The sequence below is a fragment of the Oculina patagonica genome, chromosome 7, assembly GCF_052425735.1.
Source record: "Oculina patagonica isolate OP01 chromosome 7, crgOcupat, whole genome shotgun sequence".
NCBI classification, from domain to species: Eukaryota; Metazoa; Cnidaria; class Anthozoa; order Scleractinia; family Oculinidae; genus Oculina; species Oculina patagonica.
In genome coordinates, this window is record NC_135764.1 from 5,120,727 (window position 1) to 5,144,510 (window position 23,784).

General features: G+C 42.5%; 3 protein-coding genes across 3 annotated transcripts in view; all 3 read right to left on the bottom strand.

The window, feature by feature from the left end:
• The window catches only part of LOC144659658 (uncharacterized), a 28,116-nt gene extending 20,538 nt beyond the window's left edge, over nucleotides 1-7,578 (bottom strand). The window contains exons 1-2 of the mRNA XM_078520150.1: nucleotides 7,494-7,578; nucleotides 7,230-7,290 (exon numbers count right to left, since the gene is read on the bottom strand). The gene's annotated coding sequence lies outside the window, so the exon portion shown is untranslated. The remainder of the gene's footprint in view (nucleotides 1-7,229; nucleotides 7,291-7,493) is intronic.
• The window catches only part of LOC144659661 (uncharacterized), a 62,510-nt gene that overhangs the window by 20,538 nt on the left and 18,188 nt on the right, over nucleotides 1-23,784 (bottom strand). Inside the window, exons 5-9 of the mRNA XM_078520154.1 lie at nucleotides 20,024-20,089; nucleotides 18,953-19,639; nucleotides 16,740-18,653; nucleotides 14,964-16,705; nucleotides 11,016-11,665 (exon numbers count right to left, since the gene is read on the bottom strand). Coding sequence (XP_078376280.1) covers nucleotides 11,647-11,665; nucleotides 14,964-16,705; nucleotides 16,740-18,653; nucleotides 18,953-19,600 — 4,323 coding nt within the window. The 5' untranslated portion in view covers nucleotides 19,601-19,639; nucleotides 20,024-20,089 and the 3' untranslated portion in view covers nucleotides 11,016-11,646. The remainder of the gene's footprint in view (nucleotides 1-11,015; nucleotides 11,666-14,963; nucleotides 16,706-16,739; nucleotides 18,654-18,952; nucleotides 19,640-20,023; nucleotides 20,090-23,784) is intronic.
• Nucleotides 9,111-23,784, bottom strand: part of LOC144659656 (uncharacterized) — an 86,150-nt gene continuing 71,476 nt past the window's right edge. The window contains exon 8 of the transcript XR_013571941.1: nucleotides 9,111-10,845. The gene's annotated coding sequence lies outside the window, so the exon portion shown is untranslated. The remainder of the gene's footprint in view (nucleotides 10,846-23,784) is intronic.

Genomic DNA, 23,784 nt, shown 5'->3' on the forward strand with positions numbered 1-23,784 from the left:
TAAGTGGATTTCTTTCTGGGATACCTTTGAAGCCTCAGTACATAAAAACGAAAGTCTTTCTGCCATTGATAAGTTTAATTACTTAATTTCGCGTCTTGAACGGTCAGCAGCTGAAGCAATTTCGGGTTTGACTCTAACTGCATCGAATTATGACGAAGCAATAGAAATTCTGAAAGGTAGATTCGGCAATAAGCAGCAAATAATCAATCGTCACATGGAGATTTTGCTGAACCTTGACACTGTAACATCTCACCTTAACATGAGGAGCTTACGGAAGCTCCATGACACTGTTGAATCAAATGTCAGAAGCCTAAAGTCACTGGGAGTTCCTCGTGAAACATATGGTGGGTTACTTTCGTCCATCTTGATGATTAAACTACCACAAGACTTTCGTCTTGTTATCACTAGAGAAATGGGGAATGACGACTGGCAATTGGACCAGCTTCTCGCGATCTTTAAGAGGGAACTAGAGGCAAGAGAAAGAGCTGGGGCACCCTCTGTGAATGGAAATCAGTCTTTGCCTCCTAAGCCTCCTAATAAGAACAAAAAGGATCCAGGAACAACACACAGCCTCTTTAATGGCAATGCTTATGGTCCAACATGCACTTACTGTAGAGGAAAACACCCATCAAAGGATTGCAAAACAGTGATCGATGTACTAGCTCGGAAGGATCTTTTAAAGAAGTATGGAAGATGTTTTGTGTGCCTTCGGAAAGATCACATAAGCCGCAACTGTCCATCCAAGTCCAAATGTCATAAGTGTAATGGAAGGCACCATGACAGTATCTGTCAAAGTAATTTTAACGTAGTGCCACCAACCTACCCTGCACCTACAGTGTCTACACCAGTTCCAGAACAGCAAGGTCTAACAGTGCAACCAGGTACCAATTCTGTGGTCTGTTACTCGAATTCTTCGACACCAGTGTTACTTCAAACGGCTCAGGCTATTGTTTACAATCCTCAGCGACCAGAGTGCAAGGTCAAGGCTAGAATCATCTTGGACAGTGGTAGTCAGCGCACCTATTTGACAGACAACCTGAAGAACATTCTTCAATTACCAGTGTTGGAAAGGAAACAAGTCTCAATTAAGACTTTTGGATCCACAGATGAGAGAGTTGAATTCGTGGAAGTTGCATCGCTGGGGATCGAGCTGAAAGGGGGACCCAATCTGTCGTTGTCAGCCTTTACTGTGCCTCTGATTTGCCAACCTTTGCAGGGTCAGTCTGTTGAGCAAGTGGTGAATGACAATGTCTGTTTTTCAGGTCTAAGTCTAGCTGATTATTGTGCCGAAGGGGAAACTCTCAATGTTGACATTTTGGTCGGTTCAGACTATTATTGGAATCTTGTGACTGGTCACACCATCCGAGGAACTCAAGGTCCCACAGCTATTCATACCAAACTAGGATGGGTACTCTCAGGCCCTGTGTGTCACGGAGATCCTGGAAGTCAGCAAAGCAGCAATCTTGTGGAAACCCACATCCTAAAATGTGCCACTGATGAAGTTCCCTATGAAGGCCTGCAAGGAGAGTTAAAGAAATTTTGGGACTTGGAGTCTCTCGGCATAAAGACTCCCAGCATTCATGAAGAATTCCTAGAGAAGTTGACGTACAGAGGAGACCACTATCAAGTTCATCTCCCGTGGAAGGCTACACACCCACCGCTCCCTGATAATTACGAGTTAAGCCAGCGAAGGCTAAGCAGTTTGTTAAGTCGACTACGCAAGGAGCCCGACATCCTGAGAGAGTATGACAGTGTCATCAAAGACCAAATCGAGAGAGGAATTGTGGAAGTTGTTGACAAGGAGGCCAAGCCAGAGTCTGATCGCATACATTACATCCCTCACCATGCGGTCATCCGGAGGGACAAGTCAACCACAAAGTTGCGAGTCGTCTACGACGCCTCAGCAAGGTCAAACGGAGCGTCATTGAACGAGTGTCTACATGCTGGTCCTCCACTCGCACAGAACATCTTTGACATCATGTTAAGGTTCCGTAGTTACAGAGTTGCGCTTGTCGGAGACATTGAGAAGGCTTTCTTAATGGTTCACATCGCTGAAGAAGACAGGGATGTACTCCGGTTTCTGTGGGTCAAGGACATTGATAAGGCTGAACCTGAAGTTGTTGTTCTGAGGTTTTCACGGGTTGTGTTTGGTCTATCCTCGAGTCCATTTTTGCTGAATGCCACTATCCAGCATCACATAGGACAATATGAACAGTGTGATCCTAGCTTCACACAGAAATTTCTCGAGAGTATTTACGTTGATGACTTGACCTCAGGCGACGGTGATGTGAATCGCACCTTTGAGCTTTATGTGAAGTCCAAATTGCGTTTGAAGGAAGCGGGATTCAATCTGCGAAAATTTGTCACCAATTCTGAAGAGCTGCGTGAGAGAATTAAAATAAATGAGAGGTCAGCTTCAAGGAGCGAAGAAGCTCAGTCGAAAGAGGCTGTTGGCAGGAGTCAGATTGCTGAGACAGTGATGGCAGATGGACACAAGGTTGAAGAGGAGGACATGACCTACTCAAGGAGCATCTTGGGAACTCCAGTCATTGAAGACCCTGGCGAGCAAAAGATATTAGGAACCCTGTGGAACTTTCACAATGACAACCTCGTATTTGATCTCACAGAGACTGCTTCCTTGGCAAGGAAAGTAGAGCCTACAAAGAGAAATGTGATCAGTACGGTGTCCAAATTCTATGATCCTCTTGGTGTTATTTCCCCAATCACTATCCAATTCAAAATCTTGTTTCAAGAGCTGTGCAAGGAAAAGAGGGACTGGGATGACCCACTAGAAGGTTCTTGCAAGTCAACCTGGCAAAGACTTGTGGCCCAACTACAGGATGTAAAACCCTTCACCCTTCCCAGATGCTATTACACCGACATAGAAGGGGAAGTTGTCACGAGTGAACTTCATGGGTTCTGTGATGCATCTGCAAGGGCGTATGGGGCGATTGTCTATCTGCGCATTGTGACCACACATGGCAACTACACCAGATTTGTAGCTTCAAAAACACGAGTAGCCCCTCTCTCTAACCAGACCATAACGCGCTTAGAACTGCTGTCGGCCGTCGTTCTCGCTAGACTGATGCGCAGCGTTAAGGAAGCTCTTACTTCTGAGATAGAGATTAGCAAGTTGGTGTGTTGGACCGACTCAAAGGTAGCCTGGTATTGGATTGTACAGAGTGCAAAGGAGTGGAAACAATTTGTGCAGCATCGGGTAGATGAGATAAGGAAGCTCGTACCTGCAGAGTGCTGGAACCATTGCCCTGGTTCAGACAACCCAGCGGACATACTCTCCAGGGGTATGGGTTCTCGTGAACTAGCGGCTAGTACCTTATGGTGGAATGGGCCAAAATGGCTAATTGATCCTGAGGGGTCTGAGGAAACAAACAAGTTTGACGAGGAGTTGCCTCCAGAGGAGTGTCTCTCAGAAATGAAAGCAAAGGATCGAAAGGCGGAGTTGGTTGGAGACCTCTCTGCATTAACTGTGAACAGTCAATCGACCTCACTGGATAATGTCATTGATTGCAGAGCATTCAGCTGCCGTGAGCGCCTCCTACGGGTCACCGCTCTGGTTTTCAAATTCATCAGGCTTCTGAAGGCGAAACGTAGAGGAACTGACGAGAAGCCAGAGGTAACCAGTGCAGACATTGAGGAAGCGGAACTGTGTTGGATAAAGGAAGTTCAGCGATCGTTGAAGGATAAGGACAAATTCAGGTCTTTGAAACAGCAGTTGAACTTGTTCGAGGATGAAAGGGGAGTTGTGAGATGTCGAGGGAGACTCGGAAACTCTGATCTGGCGGATTCTGCAAAGTACCCCATCTTACTTGATGCCAAACATCATCTTACCACCCTCACTGTTTGGAGCTGTCACAGAAAGGTCATGCATGGAGGTGTTAAGGAGACACTTGCTGAACTGAGATCAACCTTTTGGATTGTTCGAGGTCGCTACTTCATCAGAAAGTTGCTGTTTGGCTGTACAGTTTGTAAGAAGTTCCAAGGGAAACCCTACAAGACACCACCTCCTCCACCCTTACCTAGTTGCAGAGTTAAGGAGGCCCCTGCATTTACCTACATCGGATTGGACTATGTTGGCCCCCTCTATGTGAAATCTACAAGTGAGAAGGACCGAAAGGTGTGGATTTGTTTATTCACATGTTGCATAACAAGAGCAGTGCATCTTGAGGTTGTTCCAAACCTAACTGCCCAAGCATTTTTGAGGTGCTTTAGAAGATATGTTGCTCGTAGGTCAATGCCTTCCTTTGTGATATCAGACAATGCTAAAACCTTTAAGAGTGCCTCCAAGGAACTCGAGAAGATAATGAATGACCCCAGTGTGACAAGGCACTTCACCCAGGAGAGGATAAAGTGGTCATACAATCTGGAGAAGGCCCCATGGTGGGGAGGTTTCTATGAACGATTAGTCAAATCACTGAAGAGTGGTCTCAAGAAGACAATTGGTCGAGCTAAACTCACACAGGATGAGCTTGTGACTGTCGTTGCAGAAGCCGAAATGATTCTAAATTGCCGACCGATCTCCTATGTCTCAACTGAAGATCTAGAAGAGCCCCTCACTCCTGCCCATCTTATCATTGGCCGGAGAATCAACGCTCTTCCTGAGGTAGACAGCCCACAAGATGAAGACTTTGGAATTTCGCAAAATGACTTGAGTAGGAGAGCAAGACATCTAAACATGATTCTGGGCCATTTCTGGAAGAGATGGAGAGCAGAATACCTACTTGAGCTGAGAAATGCCCATTGCCGAGTTAAGAGAGCAATTGGATCGAGTTTGGTCTCTGTAGGTGACCTGGTTTTGGTCCATGATGAAGGACATCCGAGATCCCATTGGAAATTGGGTAAAGTGGAACGGATCCTGACAAGCAAGGATGGACAAAATCGAGGTGCTGAGGTCAGAGTCAAAGCGAAGAAGTCAAAGAGAACGAGTCTCTTGAGAAGGCCCCTACAATTACTGTACCCACTGGAAGTGAGCTGTGCTGCCAGTGAAACCGCCCAGCCGGAGCCAGTACTAGAACCGCGAGAGCAGTCAGCACGAGGGCTAGTGAGAGGAAACCGAGAACGGCGTAAGGCCGCAGTTGAAGGAGAACGATTAAGACGAAGGTGGATTGCAGAATTGCAAGATGAACAATGAACATTGAACTATTAAGTTTACTATGAACGTTGAACATTGTTTGTTGTGTTTTCATATTTTTTCTTGTTCGCTAATCTGAGGACAGTTTGTCTATTAAGGCTAGTTTGATCAGTTGATTTCAACAGAGTGAACTGTTGACCATTCTATCATGGTCAACCGGGGGGAGTGTACGCGATGACGTAATTGTCATGGGACCGAAAGTGTTTCTGGGACATGTTGAATGTTGTTCTTTTGTATGAGAAGCCATATTGAAATTTCGTACGAAGTGAATCCTTCGAATCCTTGTAATCCTCGTGATATTGAGTCTGAGACAGCTGTAATCTTAAGGAGTAGAGCCTATAGAATCCAGAATAAATACAGTCCGGAAGGAATTCTTGTACAGATTTCTAAGCAAAATACATACACTTATTCTATATTCATTTAAGTCAGACATACAGGCAAAAGGATGGGGGCAGGGGAGGTATCATCAAGAGAATCACAATGTGGATTCTTGTATCCAATAATAGATTTGGCAGTTCTTTACTTAAATCTAAAAAAGGATCATGGATCTGAAAAATCCAATCTCCAAGTGAATTGATAAGGTCAAATCTAAATCCAGAATGTTAGGAGGATTTTAATTTGGGTTCTGTGCATTTTTTTGGGATAGGATTCGAAAAATGTACAATTCCAGCAGCAGTTTTTGCTGTGATAATTAAATCCTGTACACTATTTGTAAGTCACCTTTCAATATGCTAAGTTAAAGAGTCTATTTTGATTAATGTTCAAAAATGATTAATTATAAAAGGTAAAGCCCTGGCCAAACGGCAATGCAAGTAGACACAAGTTGAAAACTTGCGTCTACTTGCGTCTCCATCTGGCCAGGCCTTGTGCACACTTGCATTGACTTGCGTGCACTTGTGTTGACTTGCGTTCAGGTTGGTCGAGATCAAATTTGCACTTTATATGCAACGCAACACAAGTCAACGCCAACTTGTGTTGGCCACCCAACACAAGTCAACGCAAGTCTTGCTCTTTACTTCAAATACTGAATTGCAGTGCATAGCATTTTAAATGTTTTTTTTGCAAACTTGCGTGCACTTGCGACTAAACTTGTGTGTCTGTTTGGCCACCCAACGTAAGTCTGTACGCAAGTTCAACTTGCGACTACTTATGTCCACTTGCGTTACTGTTTGACCAGTGCTTAACAGTAGCTTGATCAGTGTGAAGTGTCATTTTAAACTGGATGCAGATTTCCTAGGACAATCACTGTGTGCCCACGGAAGCTGCATGCTTCTGAAATTATCATCACGAGTGTAGTTTACAACTGCATTGTCAATTTTTTTTGTAGACTTCTTCGCTTTTAGATACGTTCTCGCCACATTATGCTTTGGGCAAAAGAAGAACTGCTTCGACGTGGAATTTTTGTTGAACTAGCTAGCTATTGTATGCCGAAATGATTTTGACTAGCTAGCAGGCACGGCAGAGCTAGGGGGGTTAGAATTTCCGAAAAAATAAAGACTTACTAAGAGAAAAGTCTTTTAAGCCCCCCCCCCCCCCCCACTTGGAAAATTGCTCCGCCGTCCCTGGCTAGGGTACCTTTGACGAAAAATCGATATGTACTGATATTTTAATTATATGTCCTGCAGGAACAGTGTTTACAGTGTTGTCTGACATGGCAAAAAAATCAATTTTCAGATTCTTTGTTTCTTTGATAGCAAAGTATAGGTATCATGTGATCTGAGACTCAAAATCCAATCTTGGATTCTTCCCAAGAAATGCACCCTTACCTAACTGATGGTCCCCAGTCTAATTTAAAACCAAAGACCCGAGCTAGATGTGCTGCAGTATGAGAAGTCTGGTGTAGAATGTGACTTATTTCTCCATTTATTTAATAGAAACAATTTCACAACGATTGCACGACTTCCTCCGGAAACAATAACTATAGTCCTCGAATTTTGGCACTGGCCTAATTAATTGTTCTAATTAATGACCTGCTTTTCTAGCAAGGATGATAATATCTTTGTCCAAGGCGATCAAATGTGGAAAATCTGCAGCTGAACTTCATGGGCTAGATTCGTACCTAAAGTTTACTAATTCCTACCTGCAGTTGGAATTACTACGCCGTCAATCACATTTTCACTTTGAATTTCACAGCTGAGGACCTGTAAAAGATGACAATAATACACTGAAAACGAAGACTATTTTGCACAAAAAAACGAAATGCACTCGCGCAAATTCGATCGAGCAAAGCGGAGGTGAATAACAGCTCATTCAATGATCCAGAAATCAGTGTTCAAACAAACAAATAGAAACCCTGTGTTACAGGTAATAGCTCCCGAAAAACGATTTATCATTCTGAACTTACCTTGTTGTCGAAACCAGATCTACAGTTCTGCAAAGCTGGAAAATTTTCAACTTAGCAAACAGCAAAACAACACCTCGAGTTGGAATGCAAAGCAAAATTATTATGGTAGTAAACTCGCACAGAGATCTGGGACTTACCCAGAATCCCCGGGGCCGGGGCACAAAGTCTGGAATGGCGCTGGAATTTGAACCTTTTGAAGTGTGGAATAATGGATGTTCATGGGATGATGAGTTTTGAAAGAACCATGTACCGGTATTTCACAGCAGCTCTCGCAACTTCTAGTGTCATTGGTCTTTATAGTGTAGCAGCTGCACTGTGTTCAGGATTAAAAAGCATTGCTTCACTTCTTTGTTTAAGGTACGAAAATAATCGAGAAAATAATGAAAGGACCACTGACTTGTACAAACAGCAGTGAAGCCGGTGAAGCCGGATCTTGGCGCAAGTTAGGATCAGCAATATAAAGTAAAGTGATAAACTAAATGCACTGATATATTTCGAGGTTACTTGATCAGTCTGAAATATTTAAGATGCGTTTACGAACACCCCATGGTAAGTAACCTGGTTTAGGCGCTAAAAGTCGGCGGAACCTCTACGCTTCCGAGGGAAAGAGCGCCTGATCGCAGGTTTCAGTGTTGCTTTATCAAACAAACTGATACAACACCACCAAGGCTAGTGGACGTACCAACAATTTACAATAGTTTTGAGGCTGGAATTGAAATACATGTAGCCAAGTTCGATCACAAAGGCGTCATGTTTAATGTCAAGGATGGTTTTAATCGATCTAGTTAAAAAAAAAAAAAAAAAAAAAAAAAAAAACAATCAACAAAACAAGGTAACACAAAACAACAAAAATACCTTTAGGAGAACGACCTAGTGCAAAAAATGTATTAAAGCCAATAATGAGATTGCTTGTTTGCTCTCGGCGGTTGACGGTAAAATAAACATTGGCTTTTTGTTTCTCTTTTTAGTGTTGTTTATCGATATAGGGAACATAACACTGTCCATGGGGTCCAGCTTGCGCATATTGTCCCTTACTTCTGTGCGCATGCCAACTTGTGGACAAGCTAGCTCAGGCCTTCTGGCTCTAAAAAGTTCAAGATTTATGGGCAGACTAGACTTGAACACCTGAAAGACCGTGGAGAAGCAGTCGCACTTAATTCATCTCCCGGCAATGCCTTTCATTTGACCAGAAATATTCCATGTTGATAACGTGGCTCTACAGATTCGTACAGTGTCTCTGACTGGCCAATACTCGCACACGAAAATTAGTAATCGCCCGGCAAACAACCAATTAGCGACACTGAACGGATCACTGTTTTACTGCGTCAAAGGAACGGATTTTCCAGATTATGAAATTGAGGTTCATAAACTTTATTACCATCAGCTTTTGCTTATCAAATTCGCCAAGACGATGAAATCACCTTTAAATTGGTAAAGTTCACTTGACCATAGCCTGCGTAGCAGGCGTCTGTGTAGTTTTTAGCGCGCGATCGCGAGTGTAGTTTTTAGCGCGCGTAAAAGAGTGCGCGATCGTCTTTCGCGTTTCTCCCATACGCGCGCTAGAAACTAACGGCGCCTGCCACGCAGGCTAACTTGGCCACCAACGTAACACAATACTTTCTTTGTAAAATTATCGTTTTTATTAAAATTCAATCGACGTTTTGGACTAAACGATGACTATTTTTCAAATACTACATGAAAAAGTACTTTATCATGTCTGTCTGTGTGGTCACAAGCTTCTAACATTTCAAAAATTCTCATCAATGGCTTATAATTCCCTCAAGGCATTATTTAGGGTTGTGCATATTTAACAAAGTTGGGTAAAAATACGTCTCAATTGTTCCCATTGTTGCATGGCTTTGCTAACGATTTAAAGGCGTAAGACAGAGTGAAGTATTCTTGACCTTTGAAAATCCTGATGTTCACAATATCCGTAACTTTAAAATAGGAATATGATATCTTATTAGAAGCCTATGACCACACAAACATAAGGATGGTAAACCTGTGGTCTACTTGTCTCTGTAAAACCTCGGCGTACGGAAACGTTTCGTAACAAACGTCTGTTCTATAAAGCCAATATTAATTGCATTTATCTATTTCTTTATACAAATTGCCTAATTGCATTGTTTTATTTTGATATTAAAGAAATTCAAACTTTTGAACAGAATTTCATCCTGAATGACTTCACCCATTCATGTCGTTAAAAGCAACTAGAGATGATCTTCCTTATTGCCACAATAGCAACAGAATAATTTTATGTACACATTACACTGGATTCCGGGTTAATTATTCTTTACTTATCAATACAACATAATTGGAATCAGAAAATAACTCGGCAATTCTGACGTGCTACAGTCAAGGTCATTTTAGCTGTTCACAAATGTATTTGCATTTAGATTCATCCTAATCTTTTGGAAACATAATAAAAATACTCGTCTTTTCAAGCATTACAAGGATGTTTAATGAAGACGAATATAGTTCTCGTTTCCAAACGAATTTTTAATCTTATACTTCAAGGGGAAAAAAAAATTATGAAATTGTCAGCACTCCAAAGGTTCCTCATTCAGCGCCTCAAGAAGACATCTGGATGCAAAATCGTCACGATTATTCTCACATACTGTGAGCATCAATACTCTGTTACCATTGGCTTATTTAAACATTAGCTTGTACATTTTTGCGCAGGTTTTTTTTGTCTCATTCTCGAATTTTTAAATTTGTGCTTAACATTTAATGTAACCAAATCTTAACAATCTTTATTTCAACTTCGGAGTTCGAAATATGTTTTTTACGCCACTACCGGCGAACATGGCGTTACTACTTTATATACCTGATTGAAGAATCGTTGTGACCCATGGAAAGCATCAACCATGAACGATGCGACCAAATGTTAACTGGGAAGTCGGAAAAATAATTGTTGTCTTTGACAGAATACGTATGATAATAAGACAGGTTGCATAGATTCTGCTCCTAAGGCTCTCAAATAAAGAAAATGTCTTGTTTTTCAATAAAAGGAATATTACTAAGCTACCCAGAATACCATTGGGTCATATCGTTCATGGTTTATGCTTTTCACGGGGTCAACGTTTCTTCATTTAGGTATATTTAGACTCAAATAAACTTAAACCTCCACTTTGAAAAATAGAAATTCAATTCATATGTACATGAAAGCCTCTTCGTTATTCTAAGAAAATCGTGTTGAGAACGGGAGAACAAAGAAAGAGACAGTCATTTTCTCTCACTCGCCGCGCACGCACGCGCGCTCCACGCGCGATTCTTTCGTCTCGCGCACCTTACACGATCTTTTAAAAAGAAATGAAGAGGCTGTCGACAGCCTAAAATATGATATTTTGAACTTATTTCTATTTACCGATTTATTACAAAAAGTCTACTTTTTTTAAGAATAACGGTTTAACAGAAGTAATAAATATACTTCTGATTTTACAGTGGCACATCAACAATGTCTTTGACAGCCTGGCTGAATTTCACAAGACATTGGTTGAGAAGAGTCATGGAAGAAGTAACCTAAGCCTTGTTAGCATAACAGTTCTCGTTATTATCTTTTTAATACCCCAATGCCTTTTATTTTAAGCGAGAAAATAATCTTCGCGATTTTCCGGTGACGCTACAGGATCGTAATGGTGAAAATTAAACCCGCGAAAAGCGTAAATACGAACAGGGAAGAAGATTTTAATTTGTGTGCTAGCAGACGTACAACATGGCAATCGTAGGCGGCAAGATGGATCGAAGGCTCATCCTACTAGAAGGAGGGGGTACACGAATTTCTGCAAATTAAGACTAGCGCTCCAAGGTGAAGCTAAGGGATGGCAAATGACACAATTTTCCAAACACTGTCTACGAAAACCGAGTGGCTCTGCCTTCGAAGTTTACATCCTTCCATCTCCCTTTCTCTCCCCCTCTGCCGTTATTTTAACCTGATGTAATCGTTTCTTACTCAAACGGCTGGAACTATTTGTTCTACATGGCAATTATTCATGTTTGGAGCAACACACTCTGTCTTGTCAGTTTATATGCGTACCATGGAACGAAATTAAATCCTCGCGAAAATACAAGGCATTAGGATGCTTGATCAGATACTTCTACATTGTCCAGTCAGCGGAGTCGTCTGGAATTTCCAAACAGCAGTCTTCATGTTTCATTCTTGAAGCTTGATCCTGTCGCAAAAAAGTAAAATTGAAAATTAGGAATTACAACACGTTCAACCGGGCGGCAAGTCTAAATAGTCAGCAAGTAGTTTCCTACGGGTAAACTGGTAACTAGTAATTGAAGACTACTTCTTCAAGCCGCCATGTTTGTGTTTGAATTCGTCACTCTGAAAATGGTGAGAAAATGTCGCGTGTTGCGGCCCACTGTAATGAGAAGTACTCACATGCCGTTACATTCAAGAATACCTACGGATAAGGCCACCATATGAAGTAGATAATGAGACAGAAAAGGAAAAAAAAAACATTTACCTTATAACATGAAATTTCCGCGACACGTTATTTTCGGGAATTTCGCGATTTTAAAAAATTCGCGAAATTAAAGTGACGCGAACAATAAGTTGCGCGATTATAATAAACATGACGCGAAAATTAAGTGACTCACATTATGTCAATAATCAAGAATGAGTTTAGGGAGTTTAGTATGTACCACTGAAGAAAGGAATTTTCAATGTAAATGGATGCCGTGGTCAATTGACTCAAGAACAATAACTCACGTACAAGCATGAACTGCCTGTGAACATTGTGTGAACTACACCGTTGTTACTGTTGATATTTAGTCATGCCCTTGCGATTTCGCTGTCAAACCTTTACTGTAGAGTGGGTTAAACGAAATGATTTTTGGGGGGTTCTAGCTCCCCGACTATTAATTTTGACGTTATTGTATCTTAAGTCGTTCTATTTAATTCAATCACATGTCAAATAATATTGCCAAGGAAATGCAAATCGTGTCTTAGGGCCTGTTTATATGGAGGAGAGTTGTCCCTGGTAGAAGGGCTACCCTCTCCCCCGAGCTATCTTTTGCCGAGCGTTTATATGAAAAAGCTGTCCCTGTTGACCGAGCCAAAACTTGGCCCTCTCGGTTCAAAAGACTGGCGAGAGTTGTTTTGAAACATCTATTATGTCTGCCTTTTTTAAATAAGGAACGCTGAAACATCGACCACGACCATTTTTTGGACAAATTTACCGCCGACTTCGATTTCAATGTATCTGCAATTTTGTTTTGGTCGACTGCAGCGTTTGCGCATGCTCTGTATGTGTCAACTTGTCCCTGGTAGGCGAGGTGAAAATAACCAAACTGTTTATATGAAAAAAAGTTGACTCGCTCCCCAGGGTCACCCTACCTTCAAAGCGAGTGACCCTCCACCCAGGGTCACCCTGCCCCCCGAGTCAACTTTGCAATTTCTCATATAAACAGTTCGCAGCTATTTATTAAGAAACTTATGAAATGTTCTCTCGCCCGGGGTGGCTCGGTATGGAGGGTAACCCTCCTACCAGGGACAACTCTTCTCCATATAAACAGGCCCTTACTCAAAAACGTGAAATTAAAGTGACTTACCGTATTTTCTCGATTAAACGTCGGACCTCGATTAAACGCCGGGTCCAGGCGTTGCCGTTTATGACTTAAAACATTATATCCGTAACATTTACTTGTTCCCATGTTGTTCATATATCGTTTCGGTTCTGTTTGTCACAAATTTTCATTGCATCCTGCAGTATGCAATACTGTAAATCTTGGTAATCATCATCCTCGGAGACCCAGGGACAGTTTGTCGGGGCAGGACGATTGGAAAAATCATTCCGCCTTGACAAATTGGAACTAGGTATCGAAGGATAGGTAATAAAAAAATCAATTTGAAAAAATTACAGAGAGTTTCACTTCGTTAATTAACGCAGGGCCCCGATTAAACGCCGGCTTCAAATAAACGCGGGGTCCACCAGGCCAAGTTTAAAATAAACGCCGGGGCGTTTTTATCGAGAAAATACGGTAAATAAAATTTTTCCCTAAAATCGTGAAATAAACGTGTCGCAAAACTTTCATGTAATAAAAGTGCCGCTTTTAGCGTAGCTAAAGCGGAGCAACCATACCCATGGAAAATATACAGAACCATGCTTTTGGTTTTCCATGGTCATCTTGGCTAGCGGCATGGTTGGGCGCGGACGCGTACGTGCGTACGCGAGTCGCGAAAAATGGCGGCCATAGTTTGATGGTAGAAAGCGTAAAGCAAGAAGGCCGTGTAAAGGCGGGCTTTAAAATTTATTGGGATTTGAAAAGAAAAACAAGAAGCAAAGAAACAAAATGTGGCTGACAATAACGTGGAGAAAGTAATCGACCGCCAAAAAGTGGACGTTGAGAGCCTTAATCGATCGATGACTTTGGTGTCTATCTGTAAAGCCAGCATCGTACATGAAGGAGCATTCGAAAGCTAAATCGGGTTGATATAATAAACAAACCATTTTATTGCTACGGGGTAAAAAAAGAAAAAAAAAAAAGAAGAAAAAAAATTAACCCCTCTGGGATTTGAACTCACGACCTCCCGCGCCGCATGCTGGCACCTTCTCGGCGATTGAGCTAATCGAATATATCCTATATCAATGTATAGATACTGTGGGGTCTACTAAACTGCTGCGAAACTAAAACGGAATCGCAAAATTATTTTCTATTGCTAGAAAGCAGATATCTAACTATACTCTAAAGTAATTTTTCGTGCCTTGAATAATGACATTTGCCCTGCTTTTAGATTATTTTTTTGTGTACCACAGACATTCAGTTTAACCGTAACGATTTAAATAAAGCACCGTAAACATTAGAACTTTGGCCGCTTATTCACTAGAATGAAAACATTGTAAGCTCCAGCGAAAATTAAATAAATGGGGAGCTCCGCTGTTAGGCTTGCCTAAATCTACATATATTATCGGCTATTTCGCATGTTTATAGAAGGACCAAATATAAATGGTGCTTACCAAAACTTCAAGAAATCGCAACAAAACCCTATTAACATTTTGAATAATTTATTGGCAAACTAAATATCTGTTTGGTTGGGGTGGACGGAGGGGGTTGGTGGTGGGGTAGGTCATTAAAGCCAAGGGCATCATATAGCCTGCGTTGCCGGCATTCAAAGGCGAGGGAGAAGAGAAATCGAGCGCGAAGCGCGATCACGGGAAAGGTGTGTGTGGAGGGGGGAGGGAGGGAGGGGGAAGGTCCCCCACTCCCCCTCCCCACTAACGCGCTTCGCGCTCGAACTCCCCTTCTTCCTTTCCTTCGAACGCCTGCCACGCACGCTAAGAGTATAACAAAACTGAGCACTAGAGGTAAGTGTGATCAACACTATATACCTGGTGTAATGAGAAGTTGATGTATGTCGAAGTTGATGTATATCTCCAAACTAAACAATTTTCATGTTGGTGTGTTATTTTAGTTTTGTGCGTTATTTTAATTTGTTTACTTTGTTTTTTAAGAACAGCTCACCTTTTGTTGTTCTTGCTCTTTTCTTCTTTCGGCAACTTCACCTGAAGAAGTTTGAAACTGTGTTTGGAATCCTTAAGACCAATGGCAATAAGACGCTTTCGAGGACAGGCTGCTAAGCTCCACACTTTGTTTTCCATGGTAATTTCACTCAGCAGGTCACCTGACAGGACGTTGAACAGTCGAAGACATTGACCTCTGAATAGATCATCAATACTAATAACGCACTCCTCATCACTGACAAACTTGCAATCAGAGTTACAGGCAAACCAACTACGAGATAAACATAACATATGAAGGGTTCTCCCTGAAGCTGCATCGAGGACATAAAGAGCTTCGTTACCTTTCTCGTCTTCGTCACCTTCCTCGTCATATTCCGGTTCTCCACCAACTACACAATACTGTTCAGAAGGAGAAAATGTGTTGCAGCTAAGAAAAGGAACCGTATTAAAAGGCACAGTTATTTTCCAGAGTACATCTTCGCCACATTGCATCTGCAACTCCTTCCTGGTTACCCCTGTGGTTATCACGTCACATTTACTGTTACATGCAACAAATTCCCCATGAAAAGTGATTGTTGACACGTCTCCACTAGTTGTATCCAGAATGATCACTTTACTGCTGTTCCGCACTACACAGGCCACTCGTTCTTCTGTTATGGGGATTACACGACTGATGTTCCCTATGTCAGTCCAACTCCAAAGACACTCAGACAAGTCAAAATTCCAAAGCTCAAGGGGGTGGCTACTTGGGTTACATGTAAATAGTACACCTGCTCTAACAGCTATACAAAAACTGCCAAAACCACCAGAATAAATAAAATCAACGCTTTTCTCAACTTTGGACCTCTCACTTAACACGTCCCAAGCCATCAGTGTTGTTTGGGTTGCACGTTTATCAGTGACAACATAAAGAATGTCACCATTCAACGAAAATGCGACGTTCCTCGCAGCAGTACTCAAACATCCGTCTCCATCTTTCGTTAGTTCGTCAGCGTTCAACATCTCTATGACGCTACTACAAGACCGAACCCTTAATAAAGATTGTTTGTTTAGTAGAAATGCAGAATCAGGCCTCCACTCAAATGAACGTTTTTTAGAGGGAGAGCAAAACGGATCTCCTAATAAAAAGCCAGACTCACTACACGTTTCATATTGCCAAGGGTAATATTGAAATTTATCTGGTAAAACATCTAACGAAATGTTGCATTCATTTTCCGTGTTGACGTGTAAACGAAACAGTTCGGAACTGGAAATCCAAAAAGACAATTCTACAAAATGAACACAAAAAAGGAATTTACAGTCAGGAGAGAATTTTATCATTCCACATTCTCTTGGCTCAGTCGTTTGTGCTAGAGTGTTAAAACCATCCAGTACATCAACTAAACGAATCACACCAAAAGGGTGGGAAATTGCCAGCAGCCTTTCATCGTGAGACCAAGCAAAAGATAAAATATCTTCAATGAAGGTGAAATGAGTAATCTCCGATCCATCTGTCAAACTCCACATAATAATGGACCCAGCGTCATCCAGAGAATCAGTTAGCATCTTGGTCTTGTCTGCAGAAATTGAACAAACAGAGAAACGGCACTCGCTTGAAAGAAAAAGCGGTTTCAGGTCTCCGTCAATAGTATAGGCATGGCTAAGAATTCCTGGTAAGACAAGATCCCGAGTAGGATGAAAAATTACCGAACGATAAAATGACATCACATCAGATGACGGACTCTTTCTGTATGGTTCATACTGAGGTAAGTCATCATCAGTCTACGAAGTAGTAATCTTTCTTTACCTTGACACGGCGTTCCCACAGCTGCTTTCCACTACGGAGTGACCACAGCCGAATGGTGCCATCTTGACATTCACACACCATGTAGTCTAACAGAGGCGAAATGTCAAAACAAACTACCTTAGCTAAACATTGAAACTTGGATTGAACAAGCACTTCTAGATCGTTTTTTTGCACAAACTCCATATATGAAATTTCAGAATATCTAGTATTCAAAAGGTTTAATGCTTCAGAAGAGAGCTCAGGTCCTCCTTCATTCAGCAAGGCTTGAAAGACGGTGTGAGGAAGTTCTGTTAATGTTCGTATATGTTTCCTTAACTGATACAACAAAGTGCCAAGGGCTCTCTGCCATTCTGTAAACAACACTTTCACACCCTCTTGCTTTTGGATGCACAGAATGTCTTCAGAGGCCGCTGTAACACTCACGCACAGCTTTGCATACACTAGTTCTAAGTCTAAACAATATTTCTTGACAACTTCCTCAAGGCTGCATAATCTATTCTCCTCTTCCAGTTGAAGCATGTGTTGAACACCATGTTGCAGAGCGTACTTTGTAGTGTCAATGAATTGTGCGACGTCAACGCCTTTTCGTTTCACATCATCGAGTTCATCAATGCAAAGTTTAGAAAGGACGAGATGGCCTCCTTTTTCGTCCACACTAAAGTGGTGCAGTCCATAGTAAGACTTTTCAACTAACCAGTCTTTGACCGACTTATGAAAAAAGTGAATACGGCCATCTTGAACAGGAAGAAGTGCCGAGACGCAACCAATTGCCGCATTTACTTTTCGCTGAACAGTTGATGACGATTTACCTTGCAGCAGCAACTTAGAAACAAAACCGAGAGGCAATGGTTCTCTTGCAGCTGCCACCGCACTCAGAAAATTCATAAATTGGTCGTCGGCGATGTCAAGTTCTTTACGCAGGTCAGTCTCCAGACGCTCGAAATATGAGTGGTAAACAGACGAAATACCTGATGGAAAGGTGCTGTCCAGCAGTTCAGGAGTTAGGAGTGGTACTTTTTCCTTTATGAAATCTACCAGGTAATGAGCATATAACATGACTCCGTCTGACTTATTAACCAGCGCTTGCAAGATGATTTCTTCATACTCCGTTTTCAATACATGGCTTAGCTGCTTTTCAAAGCAAAGCTGAATGTCATTCAAGTTCTCTTCGTTGTTTGGTTCCAGCTCGAGGGGGTGCAAACATTTAAGTCTATTGGCGATGTTTATTTCAGGTCGCGTTGTAGCCAGGAATCGAATCCAAAGAGGAAGTTTTTTAAAGTAATTAGCAATCACGTCTAGTAGCTCATTGCGCCCTTGGTATTCACTTTCATCGATGCCATCTATTACCATGAGATAGGTTACACCAGGGTCATTTAAGCTGGTAAGAGGTTCCTCGAAAAGCAATTCAAACAGATCCTTTACTTCCATGTCGTTGATCTCTACCCCCAGATTTCTTGACAGCTTTTCCATAAGAGCTTTCTTGTAGTCTGGTAAAGAATCAGCAAGTTGACTGGCTAAGGACTGTAGCATCACCTTGGGATTTCTGTGGCGTGCCCTGTCATGCTGACAAAAGTGGCTTCCTGCTAGCCTCCCAGCTAAAAGCAGTTCTTGGCACATCTTAGCTGATATTACAGACTTCCCCATCCCTGCAGTGCCAGAGATCACCATTACACGATTTGGGGAACTTCTGTCTTCTAACCAGCTCTCGACTTTTTGTAAGATCAGCACACGGGTTCCCTCTACATATCTTTCTGCGTGATGTCGTACGTCTTTCAGGGAATCAATCTTTGCTAGATTCTTGAGGATTTCATCTCCTCTGTGTTTCAGTCTTTCTTCTTCCAGGTTTTCACTCCTCTGCAGAAATTGCAGTTGCAAAGTTTCAAGACGCTCAAACTGTCTTATCACCTTCTACTTTTGCCTTGGTCTCTTGAATTACCTTCTCTGTGTTGGTTTGGCCTTGACGCATTTCTCTGAATTACACGGCTGTCATTGAGTTGAGTTTGACGAGCTTCTGTAATAACGTCATGTGTTGTCTGCTCGATGTGGTAAACGTCTTGCAGCTTTATGTTGCTATCTTGAATTTTTTCACGATCTTCAGTTGGCTCTTACGAACTTCTTCAATATTTTCTTTTTTATGGTCTGGGACTATGTACTTCTTCCACCTTCCCCTTACTTCTAGTACCTTCTAGTTGGGTCTTGTGTACTTCATCAACAGTTTGCTGTACTTTGGTCTGAGATTGACGCACGTCCTTCAGCTGTGACTTGATATCCTCTTCACTGCCAGCCCACTCAAGTAACACGTCAATATAGTCTTCCTCTCCACAACGCTCTGCCTTCAATCTATCAATTTCTGCCTGGTGAAAGCCAAGAGCAACAAGAACAGCACTAATTTCCAGCCAAAGAGCAGAGAAAGTTGGTGTGTCAACACCAGTAGTGGTGACATGACCATACAACTCATTGCGGAAAAACTTGATGCGAGCAAGGTTTGCCTCAAGAGAGGTGTCACTTGGGGGTGGCTTAGAGTGCCAAAATGATAGGGGACGGGATAGTCCGCAAATGTTAGTTAGAAGCAGGAATAACAAGGTAATATCAAATGTGTTGGAGTCAGGAGCGCCTCCACTGGGTGGAAACATAAGGTCCCACTGAGGTCTATGCAAAACTCTCTTCCTTAAGAGATTGTTCAGGGTGAGATAGTTTGCTTTGAGATCAGCCAACAGATTTGCTGGGGGATGATATCGATCGAAAACCGCCCTCAGAACTGTTGTTCCACCATTAATGAGAAGTCTGCTGAGCTTGGCTCCATTTGTCTTCTCTACAGAGCTGGCCAGAGGTGAAGGTGCAGCAGCTGCCATCTTAATCCAAAGTACAAACGATTAGTCCTCCAGTTGTATCTGTTGACATAAAAAAGCATTTTACATATGAAGCATATTAACAATATTATTTAAAAGCTGGAGCGTAATTGTCTTATTAAATCTAAGCCATTTTGTTAGCCTCTCAGTCACAACATTTGCCTGCAGTGAACTTGGCCTATTCTCCTGACTTGTAAAGCCATGGCTGCGAACGTTCCAGCATTGATAAGGTCGCAATGCGTACAGAGACTTTTGTTGCTGTAGCTGAAGGGAATCACTCAGGAAGGTCTGTTATCACGTTTCACTAGTTTTCCCCCATTATGTTTGCACTGTACTATTTTTGCATCACATTTCTTTAGTACTGTTTCAGATGCTATCAACATCTATTTAACATATGAAGTAATAAGTTTTCATAAACAATCATACCAGTGACCAATGTTCCTCCAGATAAACGAATTCTCTGTCCTTTCATGTCCATCTGAGCCACTTCTCCTGAAATCAAGATTAAATGATGTTAACACAAGGTCTACAGTGTACATGTAGATGGATTCAACAGAAAATACCAGGGAAATGGTGTGATATAAATAAAGCCCAGACCTTTGGTTAAAAACAGTAGGATACTAATACAGATAGTACATCTGTAACATGTAATTCCGCATATCAGTTAGTGCCAACTGCCATGCTTGCTGGAATTCCCAGGGCCAATATGGTATGGTTACACTATGTGTCAATTTACATGTACGTCAAAACTGTTTGTGAGTATCTGAAGCTACTATGTTCTATTTTCTTTACTATCTACCTCCCCCATCCCACAGGCCCACCACAAAACATAATAATAATCTGGTTCTACATCCAAAATGTAGTAAAAAACCCGACCCCACCCCACCCCACCACAAAGCACAACATGGGCTTTACATCCCCCACCCCACCCCACCACAAAACATAATATGGGCTCTACATCCAAAATGTAATACCTCCCAACCCCACCACAAAACATAATATGGGCTTTACATCCAAAATGTAATACTTCCCCCACCCCACCCCACCCCACCCCACCACAAAACATAATATGGGCTTTACCATCCAAAATGTAATACCTCACCCCACCCCACCCCACCCCACCCCACCCCACCCCACCCCACCCCACCCCACCCCACCACAAAACATAATATGGGTTCTACATCCAAAATGTAATACCTCCCAACCCCACCACAAAACATAATATGGGCTTTACATCCAAAATGTAATACCTCCCCCCACCCCACCCCACCCCACCACAAAACATAATATGGGCTTTACATCCAAAATGTAATACCTCCCCCACCCCACCCCACCCCACCCCACCCCACCCCACCCCACCACAAAACACAATATGGGCTTTACATCCAAAATGTAATACCTCCCCCACCCCACCCCAACCCACCACAAAACATAATATGGGCTTTACATCCAAAATGTAATACCTCCCCACCCCACCCCACCCCACCACAAAACACAATATGGGCTTTACATCCAAAATGTAATACCTCCTAATCCCACCCCACCACAAAACATAATATGGGCTTTACATCCAAAATGTAATACCTCCTAATCCCACCCCACCCCACCACAAAACATAATATGGGCTTTACATCCAAAATGTAATACCTCCTAATCCCACTCCACCCCACCACAAAACATAATATGGGCTTTACATCCAAAATGTAATACCTCCCCACCCCACCCCACCCCACCACAAAACACAATATGGGCTTTACATCCAAAATGTAATACCTCCTAATCCCACCCCACCACAAAACATAATATGGGCTTTACATCCAAAATGTAATACCTCCTAATCCCACCCCACCACAAAACATAATATGGGCTTTACATCCAAAATGTAATACCTCCTAATCCCACCCCACCACAAAACATAATATGGGCTTTACATCCAAAATGTAATACCTCCGCTCCCCACCCCACCCCACCACAAAACATAATATGGGCTTTACATCCAAAATGTAATACCTCCTAATCCCACCCCACCACAAAACATAATATGGGCTTTACATCCAAAATGTAATACCTCCTAATCCCACCCCACCACAAAACATAATATGGGCTTTACATCCAAAATGTAATACCTCCTAATCCCACCCCACCACAAAACATAATATGGGCTTTACATCCAAAATGTAATACCTCCGCTCCCCACCCCACCCCACCACAAAACATAATATGGGCTTTACATCCAAAATGTAATACCTCCTAATCCCACCCCACCACAAAACATAATATGGGCTTTACATCCAAAATGTAATACCTCCTAATCCCACCCCACCACAAAACATAATATGGGCTTTACATCCAAAATGTAATACCTCCCCACCCCACCCCACCCCACCACAAAACATAATATGGGCTTTACATCCAAAATGTAATACCTCCCCTACCCCACCCCACCCCACCACAAAACATAATATGGGCTTTACATCCAAAATGTGATACCTCCCCTACCCCACCCCACCCCACCACAAAACATAATATGGGCTTTACATCCAAAATGTAATACCTCCCCTACCCCACCCCACCCCACCACAAAACATAATATGGGCTTTACATCCAAAATGTGATACCTCCCCTACCCCACCCCACCCCACCACAAAACATAATATGGGCTTTACATCCAAAATGTAATACCTCCCCACCCCACCCCACCCCACCACAAAACACAATATGGGCTTTACATCCAAAATGTAATACCTCCTAATCCCACCCCACCACAAAACATAATATGGGCTTTACATCTAAAATGTAATACCTCCCCTACCCCACCCCACCCCACCACAAAACATAATATGGGCTTTACATCCAAAATGTAATACCTCCCCACCCCACCCCACCCCACCACAAAACATAATATGGGCTCTACATCCAAAATGTAATACCTCCCCACCCTACCCCACCCCACCACAAAACATAATATGGGCTTTACATCCAAAATGTAATACCTCCCCACCCCACCCCACCCCACCACAAAACATAATATGGGCTTTACATCCAAAATGTGATACCTCCCAACCCCACCACAAAACATAATATGGGCTTTACATTCAAATTTTAATACCTCCCCCCACCCCACCCCACCACAGAACATAATATGGGCTCTACATCCAAAATGTAATACCTCCCCCACCCCACCCCACCCCACCCCACCCCACCACAAAACACAATATGGGCTTTACATCCAAAATGTAATACCTCCCCCACCCCACCCCAACACAAAACATAATATGGGCTCTACATCCAAAATGTAATACCTCCCCCACCCCACCCCACCCCACCCCACCCCACCCCACCCCACCCCACCACAAAACACAATATGGGCTTTACATCCAAAATGTAATACCTCCCCCACCCCACCCCAACCCACCACAAAACATAATATGGGCTTTACATCCAAAATGTAATACCTCCCCCACCCCACCCCAACCCACCACAAAACATAATATGGGCTCTACATCGAAAATGTAATACCTCCCCCACCCCACCCCACCACAAAACATAATATGGGCTTTACATCTAAAATGTAATACCTCCCCCCACCCCACCCCACCACAAAACATAATATGGGCTTTACATCCAAAATGTAATACCTCCCAACCCCACCCCACCACAAAACATAATATGGGCTTTACATCCAAAATGTAATACCTCCCCCACCCCACCCCAACCCACCACAAAACACAATATGGGCTTTACATCCAAAATGTAATACCTCCCCCACCCCCACCCCAACCCACCACAAAACATAATATGGGCTCTACATCGAAAATGTAATACCTCCCCCACCCCACCCCACCACAAAACATAATATGGGCTTTACATCTAAAATGTAATACCTCCCCCACCCCACCCCACCACAAAACATAATATGGGCTTTACATCCAAAATGTAATACCTCCCAACCCCACCCCACCACAAAACATAATATGGGCTTTACATCCAAAATGTAATACCTCCCCCACCCCACCCCACCACAAAACATAATATGGGCTTTACATCCAAAATGTAATACCTCCCCCCACCCCACCACAAAACATAATATGGGCTTTACATCTAAAATGTAATACCTCCCCCACCCCACTCCACCCCACCACAAAACATAATATGGGCTCTACATCCAAAATGTAATACCTCCCCCA